A 21,940-nucleotide genomic window follows, 5' to 3' on the forward strand; every position below is an offset into this window, starting at 1 on the left:
GACACTCCTGGCAGACCCTTGACGGTATTTGAACAGTTATGTTTAGATCAGCTTCCTACACGTCACGCAGTATCCCAAATATACAAATTACTACAGGACCCCGCGGGGGATGTATCACTGCATTTCCTACACAACTGGGAGCTACAGTGTACGTTCACGGAGCAACAGAGGGCCACTATCCTGGCGATGACATTCAAAGCCTCGATAGCAAATAGATACAAGGAGTCAGGATACAAGATTCTGACACGCTGGTACGGGGTCCTGTGGTTGCTCCATAAAATGAACAGCTCGATCCCAGACTTGTGTTGGAGGTGTGGGGGGGCGTCGGGCACGATGTTACACATCTTTTGGACGTGCCCTGAGATACAGACATTCTGGAGGCAAGTACTGGAGCTGATTGAGACACTGACAGGGGCAGACCTCAGGGACAACCCAGCAGCATGTTTACTGCATCTGACTAAACACTCGATCCCCAGATATAAATGCTCCCTGACACATCACCTGTTGAATGCGGCTCGGGCGTGCATACCCCTGAGATGGCGGGATCCTCTCCCACCCTCAGTCCGATTATGGCTCTCCAAAGTCCAAGATATCTACCAACTTGAGGACCTAACTGCCACGCTAAAAAACACGGAAGCTCGCTTTAATGCCACCTGGAGCCCATGGTTGTGCTACAGAATCTCTGCCCGGGACTCCCCTCCACATTCACAAGCCGGTTTGACCGGGACTCTGTCCCAGGGGTTGCCATGAGGAACCTGGAGGGTTTGTAAGCCCCGGGAATAACTAAGGGGGCGCTCGACTTCTGTGGGCGCCTAGAACCTGGTGGATGTCGTGGGACCCGACCCTCTCTGCACCCTTTCTCACTTTTTTCTGCTATCACCTTTCCTTCAACTAAGAGACACTGTCTTCTCCCGAGAATAGTACTTAGTCGCAGAGCCTTAATGTACAGAATTGTTACGGCTGAATGGGACGGTTGATGCACCTACGACTGTACTAAGCTGTCATGATTATTCGGATGTGATTTTTTTTCTTCTTTCAGTCGGGATATGGTACCTTGATGCGGAGTAATCCGTTTTATTACGAGTTCTGTGGAATTTATGCCCATGCTCGGTAACCACATACAATGTTTTTTTGTATTTGACTTTTTTCTCAGTCAATAAAGAATTTTTAAAAAAAAACTCCGAGGCTCAGGTGAGTATAACTTTTGTTTATTTTCATCCCGAGATGAAAACGAGAACTTAACCCTTGCAGTGAGGCTACTCTCCCCCCGCACGGCAAGGGTTACGAATAACTCTGCCCGGAGTTCTTCATTAAGCAAACACCTCAAATAATTAGGGCTGCAACAACTAATCGACATAATCGATGATTGAAAAAGTTGTCAACTTTTTCAATCATCGATTAATCGGCTTCTGATTGGTTGGCCCTGTTCACGGCTCCAAACACGCTGCGCGCCACACCTCCTCCCCACATCACGCTCGCCGCTGCCAGACCCGCCCGCATCTACGCTCCACACCTCCTCCCCGCCTGAGATGAAGGTAGGAGGAGTAGGTGGGGGCGGATGACAGCCGCCGATAAGACAGGCCTGATCTCAGAAACAAGTTGATGGAAGACTGCTCGGGTAACCCTGCACTCCCACCCACACATGGTGCTCTATAATGTATTGCTGGGATTTCTATTCTTCTATAGCTATGGTACATTGTGCTGTATATTATACAGAGCAATGTACCATCAGCTATAGAGGAATACAAATCCCAGCAATACATTGTACACTGTATGTATAATAGATTGATGGGATTTGTTGTTTCCCTATATAGCTGGTGGTATTCTGCATTGCACTGTATAGAGGACTACAAATCAAGGAATAATACATTATACAGCGCAATGCAGAATACCGCCAGCTATAGAGGAGTACAAAAAATCCCAGCAATACATTATACAGTGGTGCAATGCCGAATACCACTAGCTATAGAGGACTACAAATCCCAGCAATAATACATTATACAGTGCAATGCAGAATACTACCAGCTATAGAAGACTACAAAACCAAGCAGAATACCGCCAGCTATAATGTACTGTTGCTGGGATTTGTTGTATTCCTATATAGCTGGTGGTAGTCTGCATTGTGCTGTATAATGTACAATTGCTGGGTTTTGGAGTCCTCTTTAGCCGGTGCCATTCTGCATTCATTGCTGTATAATTTTTTTCCCTTTTCATTTCACTATATTGTTACCCACCCTTCATTTTTTTTTTTTTTCTTTTTTACTTCCACCGCTCCAAGCTTGCTCCTGTGATGGACTGCAATCTCAATACAAACTAGAAGTCCCATCACTGGAGCCATTTTTTAAAATGTATTTTATTTTTTATCCGATTAATCGAACGTAATAATCGGCTAACTAATCGATTTTGAAAATAATCGTTAGCTGCAGCTCTACAAATAATACATATAAATAAGAGACAGAAACACTTGACAAGTATAATTTATTGTGGAGTATTGGGATTCCGACCCAAAGGCACTGTGTTTAAATGACTCATCTCCACTTCACCCCAGTATTGGTGGTCAGTGGAGTATAAATCTCCCCTCCCCAGTATTGGTGGTCAGTGGGGTATAAATCTCCCCTCCTCCCCAGTATTGGTGGTCAGTGGGGTATAAATCTCTCCTTCTCCCCAGTATCGGTGGACAGTGGGGTATAAATCTCCCCTTCTCCCCAGTATTGGTGGTCAGTGGGGTATAAATCTCTCCTTCTCCCCAGTATCGGTGGACAGTGGGGTATAAATCTCCCCTTCTCCCCAGTATTGGTGGTCAGTGGGGTATAAATCCCCCCTCCTCTCCATTATTGGTGGTCAGTGGGGTATAAATCCCCACTCCTCCCAGTATTGGTGGTCAGTGGGGTATAAATCTCACCCCCAGTATCGGTGAACAGTGGGGTATAAATCCCCCCTCCTCTCCAGTATTGGTGGTCAGTGGGGTATAAATCTCGCCCCCAGTATCGGCGGACAGTGGGGTATAAATCTCCCCAGTATCGGTGGACAGTGGGGTATAAATCTCCCCAGTATTGGTGGTCAGTGGGGTATAAATCTCCCCTCCTCTCCAGTATTGGTGATCAGTGGGGTATAAATCTCCCCTCCTCCACAATATGAGTGGTCAGTGGGGTATAACTCTCCCCTCCTCCCCAGTATTGGTGGTCAGTGGGGTATAACTCTCCCCTCCTCCCCAGTATTGGTGGATATCGGGGTCTGAACCTCTCCTTCTCCAGGCTTGGTCTCTATATCAGAACTGATATGGCCTAGACTCCAGGTTGATAGTTCACGTAGGGGGACAGTCCAGGCCTGGTGGTCACTGTGCTGCTCCATACACGCTTCCAGACCTGACCAGTAGTAAAGATGGCGGATTGGGCCTCTTCCAGCTCGTCGTCCTGAACGTCAGTTTCATTTTGAAGGGAAGCCTTGGGCGGCAATGTGAGCGAGCTCCGCCTCTTCTGGAGCTGCACGGCTCCCGCATTGGGGAACATGGCGGCCTCTGTCATTGTGGAGCGGAGCTACACCGAACTGAGCGGGACCGAGCGGGAATCCAAAAGAAACTTCCGGGAACTGAGCCTGCGGCCCGGTAATGAGCTGGGGGAGGGGCTGTATGTCTGAGCACCGTGCTGTGTGCCCACATTGCATATAAAACCTGAATGGAGGTCCTATTACTGAAACTGCATGAGGCGGGTCTACATATAAACGCGCTATCACTGTACTGCTGACACGACACCCTGTATTCCTGACCCCCCTCCACCCCATGTATGTAGGCACCCCACACTGCTGACCCTCCTAATGTATGTAGGCACCCCACACTGCTGACCCTCCTAATGTATGTAGACACCCCACACTGCTGACCCTCCTAATGTATGTGGACGCCTCATGTATGTAGGCACCCCACACTGCTGACCCGCCTCATGTATGTAGGCACCCCACACTGCTGACCCTCCTAATGTATGTAGGCACCCCACACTGCTGACCCTCCTAATGTATGTAGGCACCCCACACTGCTGACCCTCCTAACGTTGTGACCCACCCCCCAATGTATGTAGACATCTCACACTGCTGACATAGCCGCCCCCCATACAGCTGATGTGTGTTATATAGAATACACTGTCCCTATACTGTTCACATTCTGTATATAAGCACTCTGTCCTATGCAATGCTGGTTCCCAATATCTAGGTGCACTCTCCCCATACTGCTGCTTCCCAATATCTAGGTGCACTCTCCCCATACTACTGGTTCCTAATATCTAGGTGCACTCTCCCCATAATGCTGGTTCCCAATATCTAGGTGCACTCTCCCCATACTGCTGCTTCCCCAAATCTAGGTGCACTCTCCCCATACTACTGGTTCCTAATATCTAGGTGCACTCTCCCCATACTACTGGTTCCTAATATCTAGGTGCACTCTCCCCATAATGCTGGTTCCCAATATCTAGGCGCACTCTCCCCATACTGCTGGTTCGTATATCTAGGTGCACTCTCCCCATACTACTGGTTCCTAATATCTAGGTGCACTCTCCCTATACTGCTGGTTCCCAATATCTAGGCGCACTCTCCCCATACTGCTGGTTCGTATATCTAGGTGCACTCTCCCTATACTGCTGGTTCCCAATATCTAGGCGCACTCTCCCCATACTGCTGGTTCGTATATCTAGGTGCACTCTCCCTATACTGCTGGTTCCCAATATCTAGGCGCACTCTCCCCATACTGCTGGTTCGTATATCTAGGTGCACTCTCCCTATACTGCTGGTTCCCAATATCTAGGCGCACTCTCCCCATACTGCTGGTTCGTATATCTAGGTGCACTCTCCCTATACTGCTGGTTCCCAATATCTAGGCGCACTCTCCCCATACTGCTGGTTCGTATATCTAGGTGCACTCTCCCTATACTGCTGGTTCCCAATATCTAGGCGCACTCTCCCCATACTGCTGGTTCGTATATCTAGGTGCACTCTCCCTATACTGCTGGTTCCCAATATCTAGGCGCACTCTCCCCATACTGCTGGTTCGTATATCTAGGTGCACTCTCCCTATACTGCTGGTTCCCAATATCTAGGCGCACTCTCCCCATACTGCTGGTTCGTATATCTAGGTGCACTCTCCCTATACTGCTGGTTCCCAATATCTAGGCGCACTCTCCCCATACTGCTGGTTCGTATATCTAGGTGCACTCTCCCTATACTGCTGGTTCCCAATATCTAGGCGCACTCTCCCCATACTGCTGGTTCGTATATCTAGGTGCACTCTCCCTATACTGCTGGTTCCCAATATCTAGGCGCACTCTCCCCATACTGCTGGTTCGTATATCTAGGTGCACTCTCCCTATACTGCTGGTTCCCAATATCTAGGCGCACTCTCCCCATACTGCTGGTTCGTATATCTAGGTGCACTCTCCCTATACTGCTGGTTCCCAATATCTAGGCGCACTCTCCCCATACTGCTGGTTCGTATATCTAGGTGCACTCTCCCTATACTGCTGGTTCCCAATATCTAGGCGCACTCTCCCCATACTGCTGGTTCGTATATCTAGGTGCACTCTCCCTATACTGCTGGTTCCCAATATCTAGGCGCACTCTCCCCATACTGCTGGTTCGTATATCTAGGTGCACTCTCCCTATACTGCTGGTTCCCAATATCTAGGCGCACTCTCCCCATACTGCTGGTTCGTATATCTAGGTGCACTCTCCCTATACTGCTGGTTCCCAATATCTAGGCGCACTCTCCCCATACTGCTGGTTCGTATATCTAGGTGCACTCTCCCTATACTGCTGGTTCCCAATATCTAGGCGCACTCTCCCCATACTGCTGGTTCGTATATCTAGGTGCACTCTCCCTATACTGCTGGTTCCCAATATCTAGGTGCACTCTCCCCATAATGCTGGTTCCCAATATCTAGGTGCACTCTCCCTATACTGCTGGTTCCCAATATCTAGGTGCACCACACTATTGGTCTCTGTTACATTAGAGCACTACTTGTGCTCTGCTGTGCTGACTGCTCATATATACTTTAACATTTCCCCTGCACTGCTGACCCCTAGTACACCGTCACTGTTGATCTGTACTTGGCACCCCATTGCAAGGTTACTGGCCCTTATTATTATGGCACATGACTCATAAGCTACCGACTATTATTTTGAAACACTGGCCCTGCACAGCTAACGGCTAATATACAGGTATACAACCTTCTTCTTGTCTGATTTCTAGTATATAAACTACTGCTCACCCCAAGAATAGTGGCCTACAGTTCATGTCATCCCTCCCGAATACACAAATATCAACGTGCCGCTCCAGAGTCAGAGATCTTGCATGGCTTTGGAGCTGGAATGCTCTCCCACTGCATACTCTGGGTTCTTGTGAGGATGGATGGAGGCACCCCTGGTTTTAGCTTTGTCAGCTGTAGTACCTGTCTGCAGTAACAGTTTTGGTTGAAGCAGGAAACGGGTTTATTGCAGTTGGAGAAACAATTATATTTTCAAACACTTTTCCCGCCGGAGACCCAGAATGAGGTCAATAACTAAAACCAGATTCATGGCAACTTTTCCTGTAATTGTTTTATTCATCAGGTTGTCAGTTGACGTTCATAAAGAGTTTATATGAAGATAGAACTGTGACAGTTTGGAGTTTTTTGGTGTTTATTTGAATGTTTTACCTGTGTCGTTAATAACTGAAATTTACATCCCGTTGCAGATGTTACGCCTCTGGTTGGAGGCTCAAAATACAGCGAATGCGCCGGCGGTTATTATTACAAAGACAGCAGCAATCTGCTATCTGCCACCAGGAATCGCTTCTTACACTGGTGAGTGAAGCTGTTGTAAGCCGTGTCCGAGCACTTGTTTGTTTTAGGTGGTTCCTTTTCTTGGTAGGGTTGAGTTACTAAAGAAGCTATTTACTTAAAGGAGAACTATGAGGTGAGTGATTTTCACTCATCCTCATAATTCGAGCCGACGTGTGACAATGAAACTGTCACACGTCGACTTAATAGATCGGGAAGTGAGCGAACGCATACCGTCACTCACTCCTCGATCATGTCCCTGCAGAGAGCCGTGACTGTCACTCACGGCTCCCTGCAGGGATTTCCCTGCTCCGATCCTCCAGCGCTGACTGGCGGAACGGACGGGGGCTGGGGCGAGTACAGCTGGCTCTGCCTCTAGATAGGCAGAGCCAGCTGTCAATCACGCAGCAGGGTGGATCTCGACAGTAATGTCGGGATCTGTCCCGGCTGCGGCGGTCTCAGTATACCGCGAGACTGAGCTTTGGGTCACGGGAGGACGCTAGTTTGTGTCCTCCCGTAACCCTTAGGAGAACTATGGGGAAAAACACTTACCCCATAGTTCTCCTTTTTAATGTGAATTTTCCCTTCGCTCAGTAAATAAGGTGAAGCCGTCTTCACTTTGAATACCCATCCATATGCAGGGAAAAGCCAGCACAGCTTTGCCTCATTGAAAGTGACACTAAACTCAGAAGGTAGATTTTAAAAATGCATTCAAATCCCCTAACCATTTACAATACTGGACGTTATATATATGCATCACTCGGCTGTAGAACCTCAAATCATCTCTGAATTGGTGCTGACACTGTCCTTCCTTCTGGAGGGGGGCTACTTTTTGTTCCCCATGGTCCCTGTGTGTGTTTTATAAAGTAGTCACCGCTCCGAGCTCGCTCCCGTGATGGACTACAACCTCAATACAAATTATGAAACTAAACGTGAGATTGTAGTCCATCACAGAAGTAAAGTAGCCACCGCTCCAAACTTGCAACGCACATAGGGACCTAGGGAACAAAAGTAGCCACCGTCTAGAAGGAAGCTCAGCGTCTGCACCAATTCAGAGATCTAAGGTCCTTATCCCAATTGACCTACAAGCATGTCTTTGGAGTGTGGGATGAAACCGTAGAGGCTCAGCATCACATATGGCATTACCTGCTGTTTCCGGGCAGCTATGTACAGCCCCACCCACTAGCCATAATCTGCCTGCGTTGTATAGGGAAGGACAGGGAACCAGTGATGACATCACTGTGTCTAAAATAAAACTGACAAAACTTTGCGCCAATATAATAATCAGCAGAAAGCACTAGTAGAATTAGCTCTACCACCTGAATCTCAGAAAATAAAAGTGCCGTACTATGCACCCTTTCACGTAGCACAGCAATTATATATTTATATTTTGGGTCTAAAATAAAGTAATGTAATGAAAATGGAAAGATTTTATGAAAAAATTCCATTAGCATGTTGATGAGTGGGTTGGGATGAAGCGGAGAAGGCAAAATACAAGTACAGTGGTACCTCTGTTCGCGAACAGGAAGTTCGGCAAAATTTTGCTTCCGTTCACGAACGCCACATCGTGTGACGGACACAACCGCAGCCATCTTCCCTGCTCTGACACATGGTTGTTGCTTCCTCTAGTCGAGATTGCGGTCTAATCACAGTTTGATTCGGTTCACGACCAGAATCGTGGAACGAATTAAGTTTGTGAACCGAGGTACCACTGTAGATTAAACTTCAGCTTTAAAACCATTTATGTAAAGGGACCACAAAGTGCCTGTGGAATTTATCTTCACAGCGTAGGTCGCAGTGTGCCAAGGATTTGTCGTGACAGCTTTGCCTTAAATTTGCTTTATCCAAAGTGTGAAACTGTTCAAATCTAATGACATTTGTTGTTTTGTGTAATCATAATGCTGCAATTCTGTAGGCAAAGTTGTCCGAATCCCTGAAGTCAGGTCTAAATGCAAAACATGTCTAACTTGGCACCTTTTATGAATGGAAAGTCTTGTGTGCAGAGTACTAGATTTGCTGGTCCGTACATTTTGCACCAATGTCAACCCTGGTCCTGGTGTAAGAATACTTTGTTGCATAAATTGTTTTCATGTTCTTCTTTTATCTTTGCCCTCAGGACCTCCCATGGGGACACTCTGGAGCTGGTGGAGGAGTCTTTGGATACCAACCTCCTGAATAATGCTATCCGACTCAAGATCCTAAATTGTTCCCTTTTACCTGGGGGAGTCCACGTGTGTGAGACACAGAGCAATGTGATTATCCTGATTGTCACCAATCACACCGTTCATAGGCTGGTACTGCCCCATCCTTCACGCATGTACAGAAGTGTAAGTATGACCTGATACACTAGAGACGAAGCTTACTTTGGTGTAAGTGTATGTCAGGGTAAAATATTTATGATTTTAAAAATGCTGGACGTGCAGAAAAATCTCTGATCAGAATGCAGAGCGCTTCCAGCACAGTGAGCTGAAATTTAAACCAGCGTTGTCAGCCCTGCCTGCTAGGCTACAGAACTCTGCCTAGCCCCTACCTCTCTCTGTCTTTCTCCACATGCATGCATTGATTCCTATTCCAGCAAAGCTGCTACCTTGACTCCCCAGAGCCTGTCCCACACATTATGTGTAGGTAAAGGGCTCTTGGGAGATGTAGTTCTGTAGTTATGTCAGTAAGAACTGAGCTCTGTGCAGGTGTCCCTGCAAGAATTTTACATCCCTGATAATGTCACAGGGAGTAATAAACTGGGTACATGAAAAAATGTCTGCACCTGCTCTACAGGGGAAGAGGCATGTTTGAGGGGTAAGTTTGGTTAGTTCTTGGACAAATACTTTAAGTGAAGAACCTCTTTACCTATTTGCGCTGTGTTCTCAGGGGATGCCTCAGTGATTTAACCCTTTCGCTGCCAAGCCCTCCGGAACATTTTTCAAATCAGCTGGCCAAGCCATTTTTGAATTTTCTGCAATTTTTTCCTATTGATTTGATTTTCAACTGCTGCGTTGATGCGAAAGGGTTAAATGCTTCCTAGTCATTTATTGTCACACAGACGGTCTGTCTCCATTTTGCTGTGGCCAATGCCTGTGCCCGTGATTCTGTTTTGCAGGAGATCATTTCGGAAAGCCAGATGCAGTCTATATTTACAGATATTGGCAAGATGAACTACAAGGACCCATCAAACAGCTACGTGATACCTGCACAGCCTGGTCGTGCACAGAGCTCCACCACATCCACAGCATGGCTGAGCAGTGAAGGAGAAGCAATGTTTGCCTTTCCGTCAAGTTCCGGTGGCATCCTTGTTGTCAAGATGCCTCATTTTGATGATGATGGTAATTTGCCTTCATGTTTTATATAGATGTTAGCTCCTCTATGCCAAGGGTATTTTTTTTGAACATAGGCACTGTGCAGTAGTCCATTTGTCTCTGATTGTTTTACAGTAAGCTGCCTGGACACATTTTTATGATTTGGTAGTGATAAAGTGTTACATTTGGTAGTGTTAAATCTTAAAATTGCATTCAAGAAACTTAACTATTAATAAAAAAGAATCTTATTTGTGTGTCACTCGGCTGTAAATCCTCAAATCATCTTTGATTGGTGCCGACACTGTCCTTCCTTCTGGAGGGCGGCTGCTTGAGGATCTACTGCTGAGTGATGCACAATTGAGTGACATTTTTGTTAATAGTTAAGGTACATGAATGCATTTTTAAGATTTAACTTCTGAGTTTAGTGTCATTTTAAGGCTGGGTTCACACCTGGGCGTTTTTAAGCAGTGAAATCCTATGAATCCTGTGGGCATGGTTCCCACCTGGGCGTATTTCAGGGCAATTTTTCACGCTGAAAAACGCCCGAAATAGTACAGGAGCTTCTTACGGCATATTTCAGTGCGTATCCATTGGTATTCCCGAGTGTTGCTCAGGGTTAACAAAGCAGTAACCCCGAGCCACACTCGGGAATACAGCGTAGGTCTTACCTTGCCCGTGATCCCTGATGTGTCCTCCGTCCGCTGCCGTCTTCCGTCCCTTGCGAGCATCTGCGTCGCAGGGGGGCGGAACCGGCGGGAAGTTTAAAAAGTTTTATAAAAAAGATAGAGAAAAAAAGGAATTTTTTTTAAAAAAATAATCATACCGCCAGGGAGGTTAAAAAACGAGCGTTGAACGCGCGTTTCAGTGAACATAAAAACGGGCTTAAAATAAAGCTTCTTTATTTTGCAGGAATCGCTGTAGAATGGCTACAAATTCTTGCAGCTCTGCTAATAGCATGACAACGATGCCTTTTGCTTGCACTGTGTTGAGCGACAGCATTGTCACCGTGCTATGCTGGCTCCCTAATAGAAATGCAAATGTGTCAGCACACAGGACGCTGACCAGTCCAGCATCAGCTCAGGTCTAGGTTGTCACCAGCCAGCTTCTGGAGCTGCCACAACCACCAAACTCCTTAGAATTTTTTGTTTGCTGCCATAACACATCATTGTGAGCCCATTCCTGCATCTTGCCATGCAAGGACGCACACAATCACTGGAAGTACTGTGTTGTAGTGATGCACATGGCTTTTTTTTTTTATTCGTTTATTAACTGACAGAGTCGACAGATTAGATTTACAGTAACGAGCAGCGGTGCATATGTTAGAGACAACAACATGTGATCACGGTAATGTCAAGCTCTATACAATAAATTCCACTGTCAATGGCAAACAGATCACTGACCATTTGTATAACAACAAACCAAACATTTCAGATGTAACGTCAAACAGCATCTGGTGTGTGTATAGTACGGAGAAAATCCACAATCCAGCCGGATGTGGTTTGTGTCAGTTGTGAGAATAGTAACGACAAGATCACTGTGTGATTTAAACAAAACAGCTGCATTCTTTAAGTATGTAGGCACCTTAGAGGGAAACGCTAATGGTTTTGGGTCTATTTTATTCTAGCTTTTTTTTTTTTTATTTACAAGAGACAGCACAGCAGTGAAGATTGCTCTGAGGCTTCATTTGTCTGATTGAAACTTCATACTGATAAGGGATGAGTTATTCCAGGTTAAGCTTTTAAGGTTGGTAAATGGCCTCTAAGGAATGGTTGGAAATTTTTGAACTGGATCTTGAAAGCTTGGCCTGCTGCCTCAGCAGGAGAATACAGACTATTAATTGTTCATAATTACTTGACAAGAAGATTTTTAAGACTTGTTTCTTTTCAGTCCTGAACATAATAAAGAAACGTACAAAGTGACTTTACATCCCCTTTAAGACTTTACAGTCGGCCAGCCCCGTTCACCTAAGTGCCCATTCACACTGGGCGTTTATTCGCGCAATTCCTGCTGCGATATCGTGCAAATTTGCCGCGCGATATCGTGAGAAGTCGCCGTCCCATGATTTTCAATGGAGCTGTTCTATTGAACAGCTCCATGTCGCGGGGACCCTTTTTCCCCCGTGGATGTCGCGCGATTTTTCTATTTTTGCATGCAGCCCCACGGTGAAGGACGCGCGATCGTTGCCCGAACAGTCGCGCTATACCCGGCCGCGCGGATCTGTTCGAGGTAAGTGTCGCTTAGTGGCCTTATAGTCCAGCTTTCAGCGTTTTTGCCTGGGCAAGGGTCATATCACTGGGCCGCCTTGCAGAATCCTGGGAAACCTGAGAATCCCAAATCCCTGGCAGAGGGCTGAAGCATCTTTGTTTGAGTTCTGGGATCTAAGTTTCTCAGGATCCTGCTAATTATTTTTTGAAGTAGGGGATTGCAGGTTATGTGGACCATTTTGTTTTCTTGCAAGGTCCGCTGTAAGGATTTTTGGAAGCTTTTATCTATCTGTTTGTTTGTTTTTATCCCCAGGGGTTGCGACTACTGTGGAGCTAAAGCAAACCTCTGTTATGAAGTTACTTACTGGCTGGATGCCATCAGCAATACGGTTAGTATGTACATTGTCACTAAGGCCTGGTTCACACCTAGGCATATTCTCTCACTTGATTCTATGGCCCCTGTTCACACTTTTTTGCATTTTGTCGCAAGCAGAAAAACACCTGTCACGCAAAATCGTACGTGAGCTGCTTTGGAGCAGATTCAGCGAGTTTTCTCCCCATAAACTCAATAGAAAAACGCTTGAAACCGCGCGGTGCGATTTTTATTTTTGCGCGCGGTTTGCCCATTCACATGAATGTGCCAAAAACTGCTCACAAAAATGCGCAACTTATACGCAGATTATTTTTTAAAAACCTTCAAAAAGAGACGCATGTAAAATGAGCATAACGGTGTCGCTTAGGTCTGAATGGAGCCTAATGGAAGTTTCTGTGATTAATAATACACCGTTTCATTTTTTTGGTTGTGAAGCTATCATGGGCAAAGCACAAGTTGATATTGGGAAGATTGAAACAACATCTGCTAAGCTCAACAGAAGCTAGCAGACTCTGCGTGTGGAGACTTCCTTTTTCTTTATCCCACCTACATTTTAGACTCAGACCCAGATGATTGCTGTGAGAATGCACTGAAGCCTCATTTGTAATACTGACCACAAGGAGTTGAATTTGCAGTCGCTCCTTCATTACAGCAGTTGGACATCTGTCCCATCCATGGCCACTTGAGATCCAATGACAATCCAACTGTATACAGTTTAACCCTTTTGCTGCCGTCAGTGAGGGAGCTCTGTAGCCCTTACGCTGGCTGCGTTTTCTAAGCTGGTAAGGGCCAGTTCACACCAATTGTGGTGCGTTCCAGAGCGGCAGCTGCTGGAACGCACAGCAATCGCACACTAAACTTCCCCCTTTGTTCTGGGGCGGGAGGGGGTGTGGTAGTGCATTGAAGTCACCGCAGCCACGCCCCCCCCCGCAGTGCGATCAGACGCATGGTAAAACATTGCCTGCGTTCAGGTCCACTGCGAACACACAAAAATGCTGCATGCTTTTTTTTTTTTGCGGTCGCAATGGACCGGAATGCAGGTAATGTTTTTTCTGGGTTTTTTCAATCACAAATCAGCCCCCAAATATGAATTCTTCTCCCCAGGCCGAGTCCTTCTCTGCAGCATGACGGTAGGGAAAGTGCCTCTCTGCTTTGCAGAGCTTAATTTTTTTTGCGGTCGCAATGGACCGGAATGCAGGTAATGTTTTTTCTGGGTTTTTTCAATCACAAATCAGCCCCCAAATATGAATTCTTCTCCCCAGGCCGAGTCCTTCTCTGCGGCATGATGGTAGGGAAAGTGCCTCTCTGCTTTGCAGAGCTTAATTTTTTTTTATATACACCTGGAATTAATTTTACTCATTTAACCTGAAAATTTAATTGGGCTTTAAATTAAAGTGGGATATTTTTCTTCCCTAGCTTGTAGAATAGTTGGGTTTCCCATAAAGCTGAAGGTATGTGTTAAATAGCTGACTAAGTAAGATATGAGTGAGCAGATACCTAATTCAATTATAATTTTTTTTTTCTGTAGAGGAGATCACGGTCCAGCACATCTTCCTGTAAGCTTAGCTGTCCACTGCCTAGAACACGATGCTTTAATATTTGCATTGTGCCAGGATCACAAACTCCGCATGTGGTCTTACAAGGTAAGTGCCCATAGCAGACAAAATTCTGGAATTAATATTACTGAAATGTAGCTTATTCATGTTTGTTTGTTTTTTCTCTCGCCTATTCCAGGATCAGATGTGCCTTATGGTTTCTGATATGCTGGAGTTTGTGCCGTTTAGCAAGGATATGCGGCTGACTCCAGGCACTGGCCACAAGCTGAGGCTGGCACACTCGACATCTATAGGACTTTATCTTGGGCTGTACCTACACACACCCAGCCAAGGGCAGGTATGCATACTCTCCCAGGCATCAGACAATCTGAAGCCAAAGATTTTCAGACCTTTCACTTTATTATCACATCTTGGTTGTTTAGGGGATAAACCCGTCATCAGTGGGGTGCTTGCTTCAGCTCCCAAAGGGAATAGCTTCTAGTATGTTTGTTTTGTATGTACTCACCCAAATGCTCCGATGCCTAGCCCGATACTTCCGGTATCAGGATGCCGGGCAGTGAGTCTCTTGTGACGAGGGAACATGGAGCTGGCTTCCCAAGCCAATCAGGAAGCCGGGCAGCGTGTAATGACGTGGCGTCCGGCTTTCTGATTGGCCGGGAAGGCGGCTTCATGCTCCCTCGTCACCTCATGACGAGGGAGCATGGAGCCGGCTTCTCGGCCAATCAGAAAGCCGGACGCCACGTCATTACACGCTGCCCGGCTTCCTGATTGGCCAGAAAGCTGGCTCCATGTTTTCTCGTCACCTGGTGACGAGAAACATGGGGATGGCTTTCCTGCTAATTGGGAAGCCGGGTGGCGAGTCTTTACATGCCGCCCGGCTAATCAGGATTAGTGATGCGCTCGGGCGTGTTCGCAGCTCCACGTGCCGAGCCCGCCAGGAAGCTGACAGCATGCAGCGCCAATCACAGGCACTGAGACATTTCCCGATCTCTGCAGCTTCGGACCGGGAGCATGTCTCAGCACCTGTGATTGGCGCTGCACGCTGTCGGCTTCCTGACGGGCTCGGCACATGGAGCTGCGAACACGCCTGAGCCATCACTAATCAGGATGCCAGGTGGCGAGTCATTACACGCCGCCTGACTTCCTTGACTTTGGTATCGGCGAGTACCGGGGAAAAAAATATTGGTGCTCATACTCGATACCGAAATACTGATATCGGTGCATCCCTAGTTTATAGGTTTTGTGTGACTTTTCTAGAGACAGTAGTTACTTAGGCTGCCTGGTTTGATGTGAATGGGCCAGTGTTGTTTGTACAGAATATGTTGTGTTGGCTGGCACTAAAAAGGTTAAAATGGAATTTTATATCTGCCACAACGCTAAGAATCCCTTTGGGATTTGCTCTTCTGTTATTGTTGGTTATGCTCTGCCTGTTCTCTGAGTGTAATTCCACCCTCTATCAGTATGTTGCAGAGGAGGTAGAGACTATTTTGGAGTAGTAATGATTTAGAGTAGACCTTTCTTGTGGGACTAAATGATTCTATTGATAGGTCAGGCTGTCTGAACAATCTCCTCAAAGTCCTGGTAGACATGCTGCATGATGGTGGTACTGGTGGTTCCTAGTAGATGAGCAGAGGGGTGCCCCTGCCTACAGCAAACAAATAGTATAAAACACATGACACATGCCTTTTTGTTCTTGCAGTTCTGCGTCTTCCAACTAGTTACTGCTGAAAGCAATCGGTACAGTCTAGATCATATCTCCACAATTTTCTCAAACCAGGTACGGAAATTTGAAGTATATGTTCTATTTCTTGTGCTCACTTATCAGCAGTTTGCAGAAATCATTTGGATGTCTTGTGTTTTATTTTGTTTGAAGGAAACATTGGTTGATTTTACATTCACATTGGCAACTACAGATATTTGGGCCTTGTGGCTCGATGAAGAAAACCAGACCATTGTGAAACACATTAATTTTGAACAGTAAGTAGATCTCCATTTATTTATTTTGTCTGAAAAGTCCATGTGGTTTAAAATGTGGTAGAAGTAAGACACTGAAGGTCATGCGGAACAAGAGGTGGCCAGGTTCAATATTCTGTAGTGCCTGCTCAGTTGTAGCTGTTGAGGTTTAACTGAAGGACAACATAAAGTTTGGAGTGTTTATGCTGCCATATTCTTGAGCTTTTCCATTCAGAGGGTTTCAGCTTGATGTCAAGAGCTTCCTGCATTCTAGGCTCTTTCTCCCTATACAATTGTGAGTGCATTCTCATATTTTACTTTTCACATTTCACGCTTCTTGTCTTGACCTCAAGGCAAAGCTAGGCAGAGGTGAAGAAAAAACACCAGCCAAAGTATATGTCTAGTCAAAACCTTTTTTGTTCAGGGTTGGGAAGGGTTAAAACTCATGCCAGGTTTTTACTGCAATCAGGGCTCTCTTAAGGTGCCCATACACTGTACGATAATCGTATGCGATCGGTTTTTCGTACGATAATCGAGCAGTGTGAACGGAGGCGTGCGACCGTTTCTACTGTACGGTCGCACGTCTTCTGTCGAACCAGCATGTTCGAAAACCAGCCGGGAATCGTACGATTCTCGGCTGGATAGAACGGTGCTCGGAAGACAAATGCCGAACGGGCCGGTGTGCGCACGCGCACACTGCCCGTTCAGCATTGCGGTCATCGGAAGCCCGCCCCTCAGGGGGGCAGGCTTGCGATGATCGAGAGTGCGATCTGCCTGTCCAAGATAGGCAGATCGTACGTTTTTTTTAATCCCTGTACAACCATCGCAAGACTAAAGTCTTTCGATGGTTGTAGAGTGTATGGCCACCTTTAGGAGGTGTTCTGGAATTCCTGCAGCAAGAACCTACGTGTTCCTGTGGCAAGAATCCCAGGTGTCCTGTTCAGATGTACCCATTGAAGTATATGACAGGGTGACCGTTAATTAGTGGTACAATTAACATGTGGTTGGAATAGATTATTTGTTAAAGATGTCACCAGCACACCATATTGAAGTGAAGAACACCATATTGAAGTGAAGTTTATTGACGCTTCATGTGAAAACAAATAATGTTTTGGGGCCACACAGGGTCCCCTTCATCAGGCTTGAAATACATTACCTTTTACGGGTGTTTGTTTTGCTTGACCACGTAGCATGTTAATTTCACATTACAGTAAAGACTCACACTAGTCCTTGATATATAAATGTGTTTCAGTAACCAAGCTGCCCAGTGGAATCATGTTTTCATCAATCCCTTGCCAGAAGAAGAGCTGAACATTGGAGATGAGCAGGATCCAAGGGTTAGTGTGCATATTTGATAAGAGAATACGGTGCACCGGTTTTCTTTTTTTAATTAATGACTCCAGCAAATTATTAAATTATAACTATATTTCATGTTTTTGACAGGAAACTTTCCTGGAGTGTCTGTTTTCCCCTGGAAGATTTACAGTTGCTGCTTTGTTTAAAACATTACAGGTATGAAGTTACATCCTAGGAGAGAACACAAGGATTCTGGAGTGAGACGCTAAAGGGTTCTAAAATCTGAGAAAAGGGAATGTGTGTAATTTATTGTATGGCTTAGGAGGTCTTCCTTTCTTATTGTCCTGACACTTAGTGGTGGGGCCCTTTACCCAACATCCTCTGTGTGCAAAATCCCTTTATTTTGTCAGTTTGTAAGGTTAATCTTTAGCTGGTAACATTTATGGGCTTTTTTGTTTTTAAATGTAGACATGGGGGATAAAGAAACAATGACTTATAGCTACTTCCCTTAAAAACAATGAAGGGAATGTATCAAAACTGGAGTAGATAAAATCTGGATCAGTTGCCCATGGCAACCAATCAGCCTCTCTCTTTCATTTTCAAAGCTTAACTGAAGAGAGAAGCTGATTGGTTGCCATTTACAGCTGCTCCAGATTTTGTCTGCTCCCGTTTTGATGAATTCCCCCCACTCAGTTTAAAAGTGAGCATGATCTACTTCTTTTGCAAATCAGGGTCTTTGTCTTATTCCTTAGTTTTTACTTTAACTTGTATCTATGGTAAAACTAGTTCTGTAAAACAAAAGGGTTGGTATCTATGCGGAAAGGTTAACTATATGTAATCTTTTTATTAAGATTTATCACAGGGGGAGTGCGAAGTTGCCGGACCTGTCGTGGGAAGAGATGAAGAAAGAGATCACTTTAACTGTTGAGAATGAGGTGAGAGATTACAGTGTAGTGTACTTATTTTTTGGGGTTAAAATGCAGTGCCCGTACTTGATGTGTGACTTATGATTAAGGTTCGTTAAGGATCCTTGCGGTTCTTTTTCCTTTGGCCAAGATGGAACACAAAGCCATATCGGCAGCCTGGGAATAGAGTGATGACTGAATTTAAAAACAGGTTGGAACCTGTCCCTATTATTTTCAGGTTGGGAAAACTCAAACATTTGTGTCATGGCTGGAAAGGTGTTGTCATCTGCTTCTCCCCTTAGTCATCCACTGCTTCAATATGGACTACTTTTTAATAGCACATGGAAAAAACTTTCATGATTTTGGAGTCTGTTGGCCACTTTATGGAAGCTGGTGTCCAAATCATACAAAACTGTAAAAAAAAATAGGGTGCCTTAGTGATGCCTGCGCAGGGGGTGGGCATATTTTTCCCTGCATTCATGGTATCTCCTCAAACCTCTGGGTGGAGTCGTGCTCGCCATCATTTAACCCAGAAGATTGAGGACCCTCAAAAACGGTGATATCCAGTATCCTAGAACTCCCCCAGGGTATCCATCAGCCATAGAAGGAACTTTGTTACTTCTTGTAAGACACATTCTATGGAGATATTGATTTTGGTTCCACTTCTAAGGTGATCGCAACAGTGTTTCAAAACACATGAAACAAGTTGTCAGCTTAATACCCGACACTCGCAGCTGAATCGGCTTATTTTTCAATACAAATCAGCTCGTCCTTGTATGCGTGTGTGAAGCGAGTGAGTCAATGGTTGTACAATCATTTTTTTAGAAGATTTCAGGTGTTGGTTTGACAGTCAATGATGATTCGTGTTTAAATTTATTCCAAAATAAAGATATATATTTTTATACTTCAATTGACACTCCTACCCTTTATAACTGTCTTTGATCTGGTCTTCTTTAGATCAGTATCACCCTCCTTTTTGCCAGATAGAAGGTGAGCATTGTAGTCTGGGATGCATTTTATTTTTTTTAAATGCTAAGGGCCTATTTTAGTTTAAGACAACGTTACCTGATGTTGGGGTTTAAATAAGGGCATGTAGGTCCCTTACGGAAATAAGAAGGAAGACTACAGTGGTTGCACGGCAGTTATACTATTGAACATGGGGCAAAGCAATCTATCGGCTCCTAAAGACTTGAGAGCTTGCAGCAAAGAACAGAACTAAGGTCACCCTGCCCCTAAATAAGGGGTGGGACAAATTGAGGCACATTCGCTGTACAGGGGGTAGAGGATGAAGGGAAAATCACTTGCTTACTAACTCACACATATCCTTGTTTTATAGCTGCACAGTCACCTCACAGAGTATGAGATGTCCCAGGAGGAGTTCCGCCAATTACAAGTGGAGTATTGGTCAAAGTTCTATTCATGCTGCTTGCAGTATCAAGAGGAGCTATCCCGCCCCCTTGCTTTGATGGTGCACCCTTACACCGGCATGGTCTGCCTGCTGAGAAAGGTGAGTCTTACCTGAGTACAGTAATAAAGATTGCCTTTAGAGTTGCGGTGTAGCAGACTGCTGCTGTAATAGAAGCCACAGAAAAAGTCCCATGCAAAATTCAGTTCAGTGTGAAGGTTGACGTGCTTCAAACATGCACTGTTGCAGCAATGGAAACGGAATGAAACATTACTTAAACACGTCATATCTATGTGTTAAGCTGGCCATACACGTGTAGTTGCATGAGAAAAAACGATTGATTCCCCCATCTACACTGTAGCATGGGGGAATCTTCCCTGGTAGCTTTTGTATTTCAACAGCGATTGCCCATAGCTGTTCCAATACCCCAATAGTGACTGACATGATGTTGCTGCAGTCACTGTTCAGCTAACAATTTTCAGCATGGCTCCTTTTACAAAGGTTCATTGACAAAATTGACTTTTGCCAAACAGGGTAATGCCGACATGGCCACCCACAGCTCAACTTAGCAGCACTCAGCTGAAATTCGAGCAGTGTATGGGCAGCTTTAAAAAAGGAACTAGAGTATAAGTGATTGCTTTTTGTAACCAGCCAAAGGACTTTTTACATTATACTGCATTGTACCTGCAATGAGACATTCAGTGATGCTAATCATAACTTTACTATATTCCCTCTCCAGGGTTTTGTGTCCTTCTTGGCTCCTTGCTCATTGGTGGATCATTTGTACCTTTTACCGACGGAACACTTGCTTACAGAAGACGAAAGCGTCATCTCAGATGGTGAGATCAGCATGCATTAAAGGGGACCAGTCATGAGAAAGATATGTGAAGAGCAGCTGCTTATCTCTCCTTTCGTAAATGCTAGTTGTCTCTCTCTTTCACTTTGTTGCTTTGACTTCCTGACCCAGAACAAATATAGACATAAGGAACTCTTTTGACTTAGAAATAGTGGTTACTTAAGTAGCAACAAAATAATTAATGCATATGGTCATCGCCATCCAGGTAAATGGGGAGGGGGTGCTGAGGAGAAACTGGAGTGTCTGCTGGAGGAGTGCTACAGGAGTAAGACCAACATGTGTGCGCTGGTGGAGGGATATAGGGGAAATACCAACATGTGTGCGCTGGTGGAGGGATATAGGGGGAAATACCAACATGTGTGCGCTGGTGGAGGGATATAGGGGAAATACCAACATGTGTGTGCTGGTGGAGGGATATAGTTGAAAGACCAACATGTGTGTGCTGGTGGAGGGATATAGGGGAAAGACCAACATGTGTGTGCTGAAGGAGGGATATAGGGGAAAGACCAACGTGTGTACAATTTTATTTTTTTAATCTATTTATTTCTTTTTCTTTTTTTTTGCAGATGTGGATATTGCTAGCGACACAATTTTCCTGATGCATTGTTTACGCATGATTGGAGATTACATTTCCTTTGACATGGCGTACATGATTGAGTCTGCTTGCTGCCATCAGCAACCACCAGAGAGAGTGGCAGAAAGAATCTTGGAAGAAATGATTGCCAATGATGTGTAAGATAATTTTTTTAAATTATTTTGACTGAATTAACCCCTTCGTGACTGACGACGTACAGTGTACGTCGCCAGCATCGGGGCTGTTTAAACAGACTCCCGGCGACTTTTGCCGCCGGGACTCTGTTTAAACTTGTAGAGCCGACTGTCGGCTTTACAACAGAAGCGATCCTGGCGACTTACCTGTCGCCAGAAACCTCAGGAATGTAAAAGTTAATCTTTGCAGTGAAGTTACCCCCGCACTGCAAAGCTTAACTGCTCGTTTTGGTCTAGGGGCAGGAATAAAGAAGATATACTCAGCTGGTTCACCTTTCTCCTGCTGGCTCCAGCTGTGGTATGCCCATTGGCGTCCTCACACCTAATGCAGCAGGGGTTAGACCACTTTAGCACAGGGGAGAGACGGCTGTGGGGACTGGTCTACCAGCTAGGTGGAATCGAGGATCAGGTGTGTGTGTGATATATATACATATAATATATATATATATATATAATCTCTCACTTCTGTAGATCAGACTTCTGTATATATTAGAGTTCTATATAAATATCAATAAAATGTATATAAATGTCATT

At 45.3% G+C, this 21,940-nt stretch overlaps 1 protein-coding gene across 1 annotated transcript in view; it reads left to right on the forward strand.

Annotated features, from left to right (window-relative positions):
* Nucleotides 1-3,432: 3,432 nt before the first annotated feature.
* NUP160 (nucleoporin 160) overlaps nt 3,433-21,940 on the forward strand; it is a 37,571-nt gene continuing 19,063 nt past the window's right edge. The window contains exons 1-15 of the mRNA XM_018559743.1: nt 3,433-3,604; nt 6,713-6,821; nt 8,914-9,124; nt 9,895-10,117; nt 12,608-12,683; nt 14,196-14,310; nt 14,402-14,560; nt 15,923-16,000; nt 16,097-16,200; nt 17,429-17,513; nt 17,620-17,688; nt 18,324-18,407; nt 19,714-19,884; nt 20,522-20,621; nt 21,205-21,370. Of these exons, the coding sequence (XP_018415245.1) occupies nt 3,508-3,604; nt 6,713-6,821; nt 8,914-9,124; nt 9,895-10,117; nt 12,608-12,683; nt 14,196-14,310; nt 14,402-14,560; nt 15,923-16,000; nt 16,097-16,200; nt 17,429-17,513; nt 17,620-17,688; nt 18,324-18,407; nt 19,714-19,884; nt 20,522-20,621; nt 21,205-21,370 (1,847 nt within the window). The 5' untranslated portion in view covers nt 3,433-3,507. The remainder of the gene's footprint in view (nt 3,605-6,712; nt 6,822-8,913; nt 9,125-9,894; nt 10,118-12,607; nt 12,684-14,195; nt 14,311-14,401; nt 14,561-15,922; nt 16,001-16,096; nt 16,201-17,428; nt 17,514-17,619; nt 17,689-18,323; nt 18,408-19,713; nt 19,885-20,521; nt 20,622-21,204; nt 21,371-21,940) is intronic.

Source organism: Nanorana parkeri, unplaced genomic scaffold (assembly GCF_000935625.1).
Source record: "Nanorana parkeri isolate BGI_ZX_2015 unplaced genomic scaffold, ASM93562v1 scaffold414, whole genome shotgun sequence".
Lineage (NCBI taxonomy): Eukaryota > Metazoa > Chordata > Amphibia > Anura > Dicroglossidae > Nanorana > Nanorana parkeri.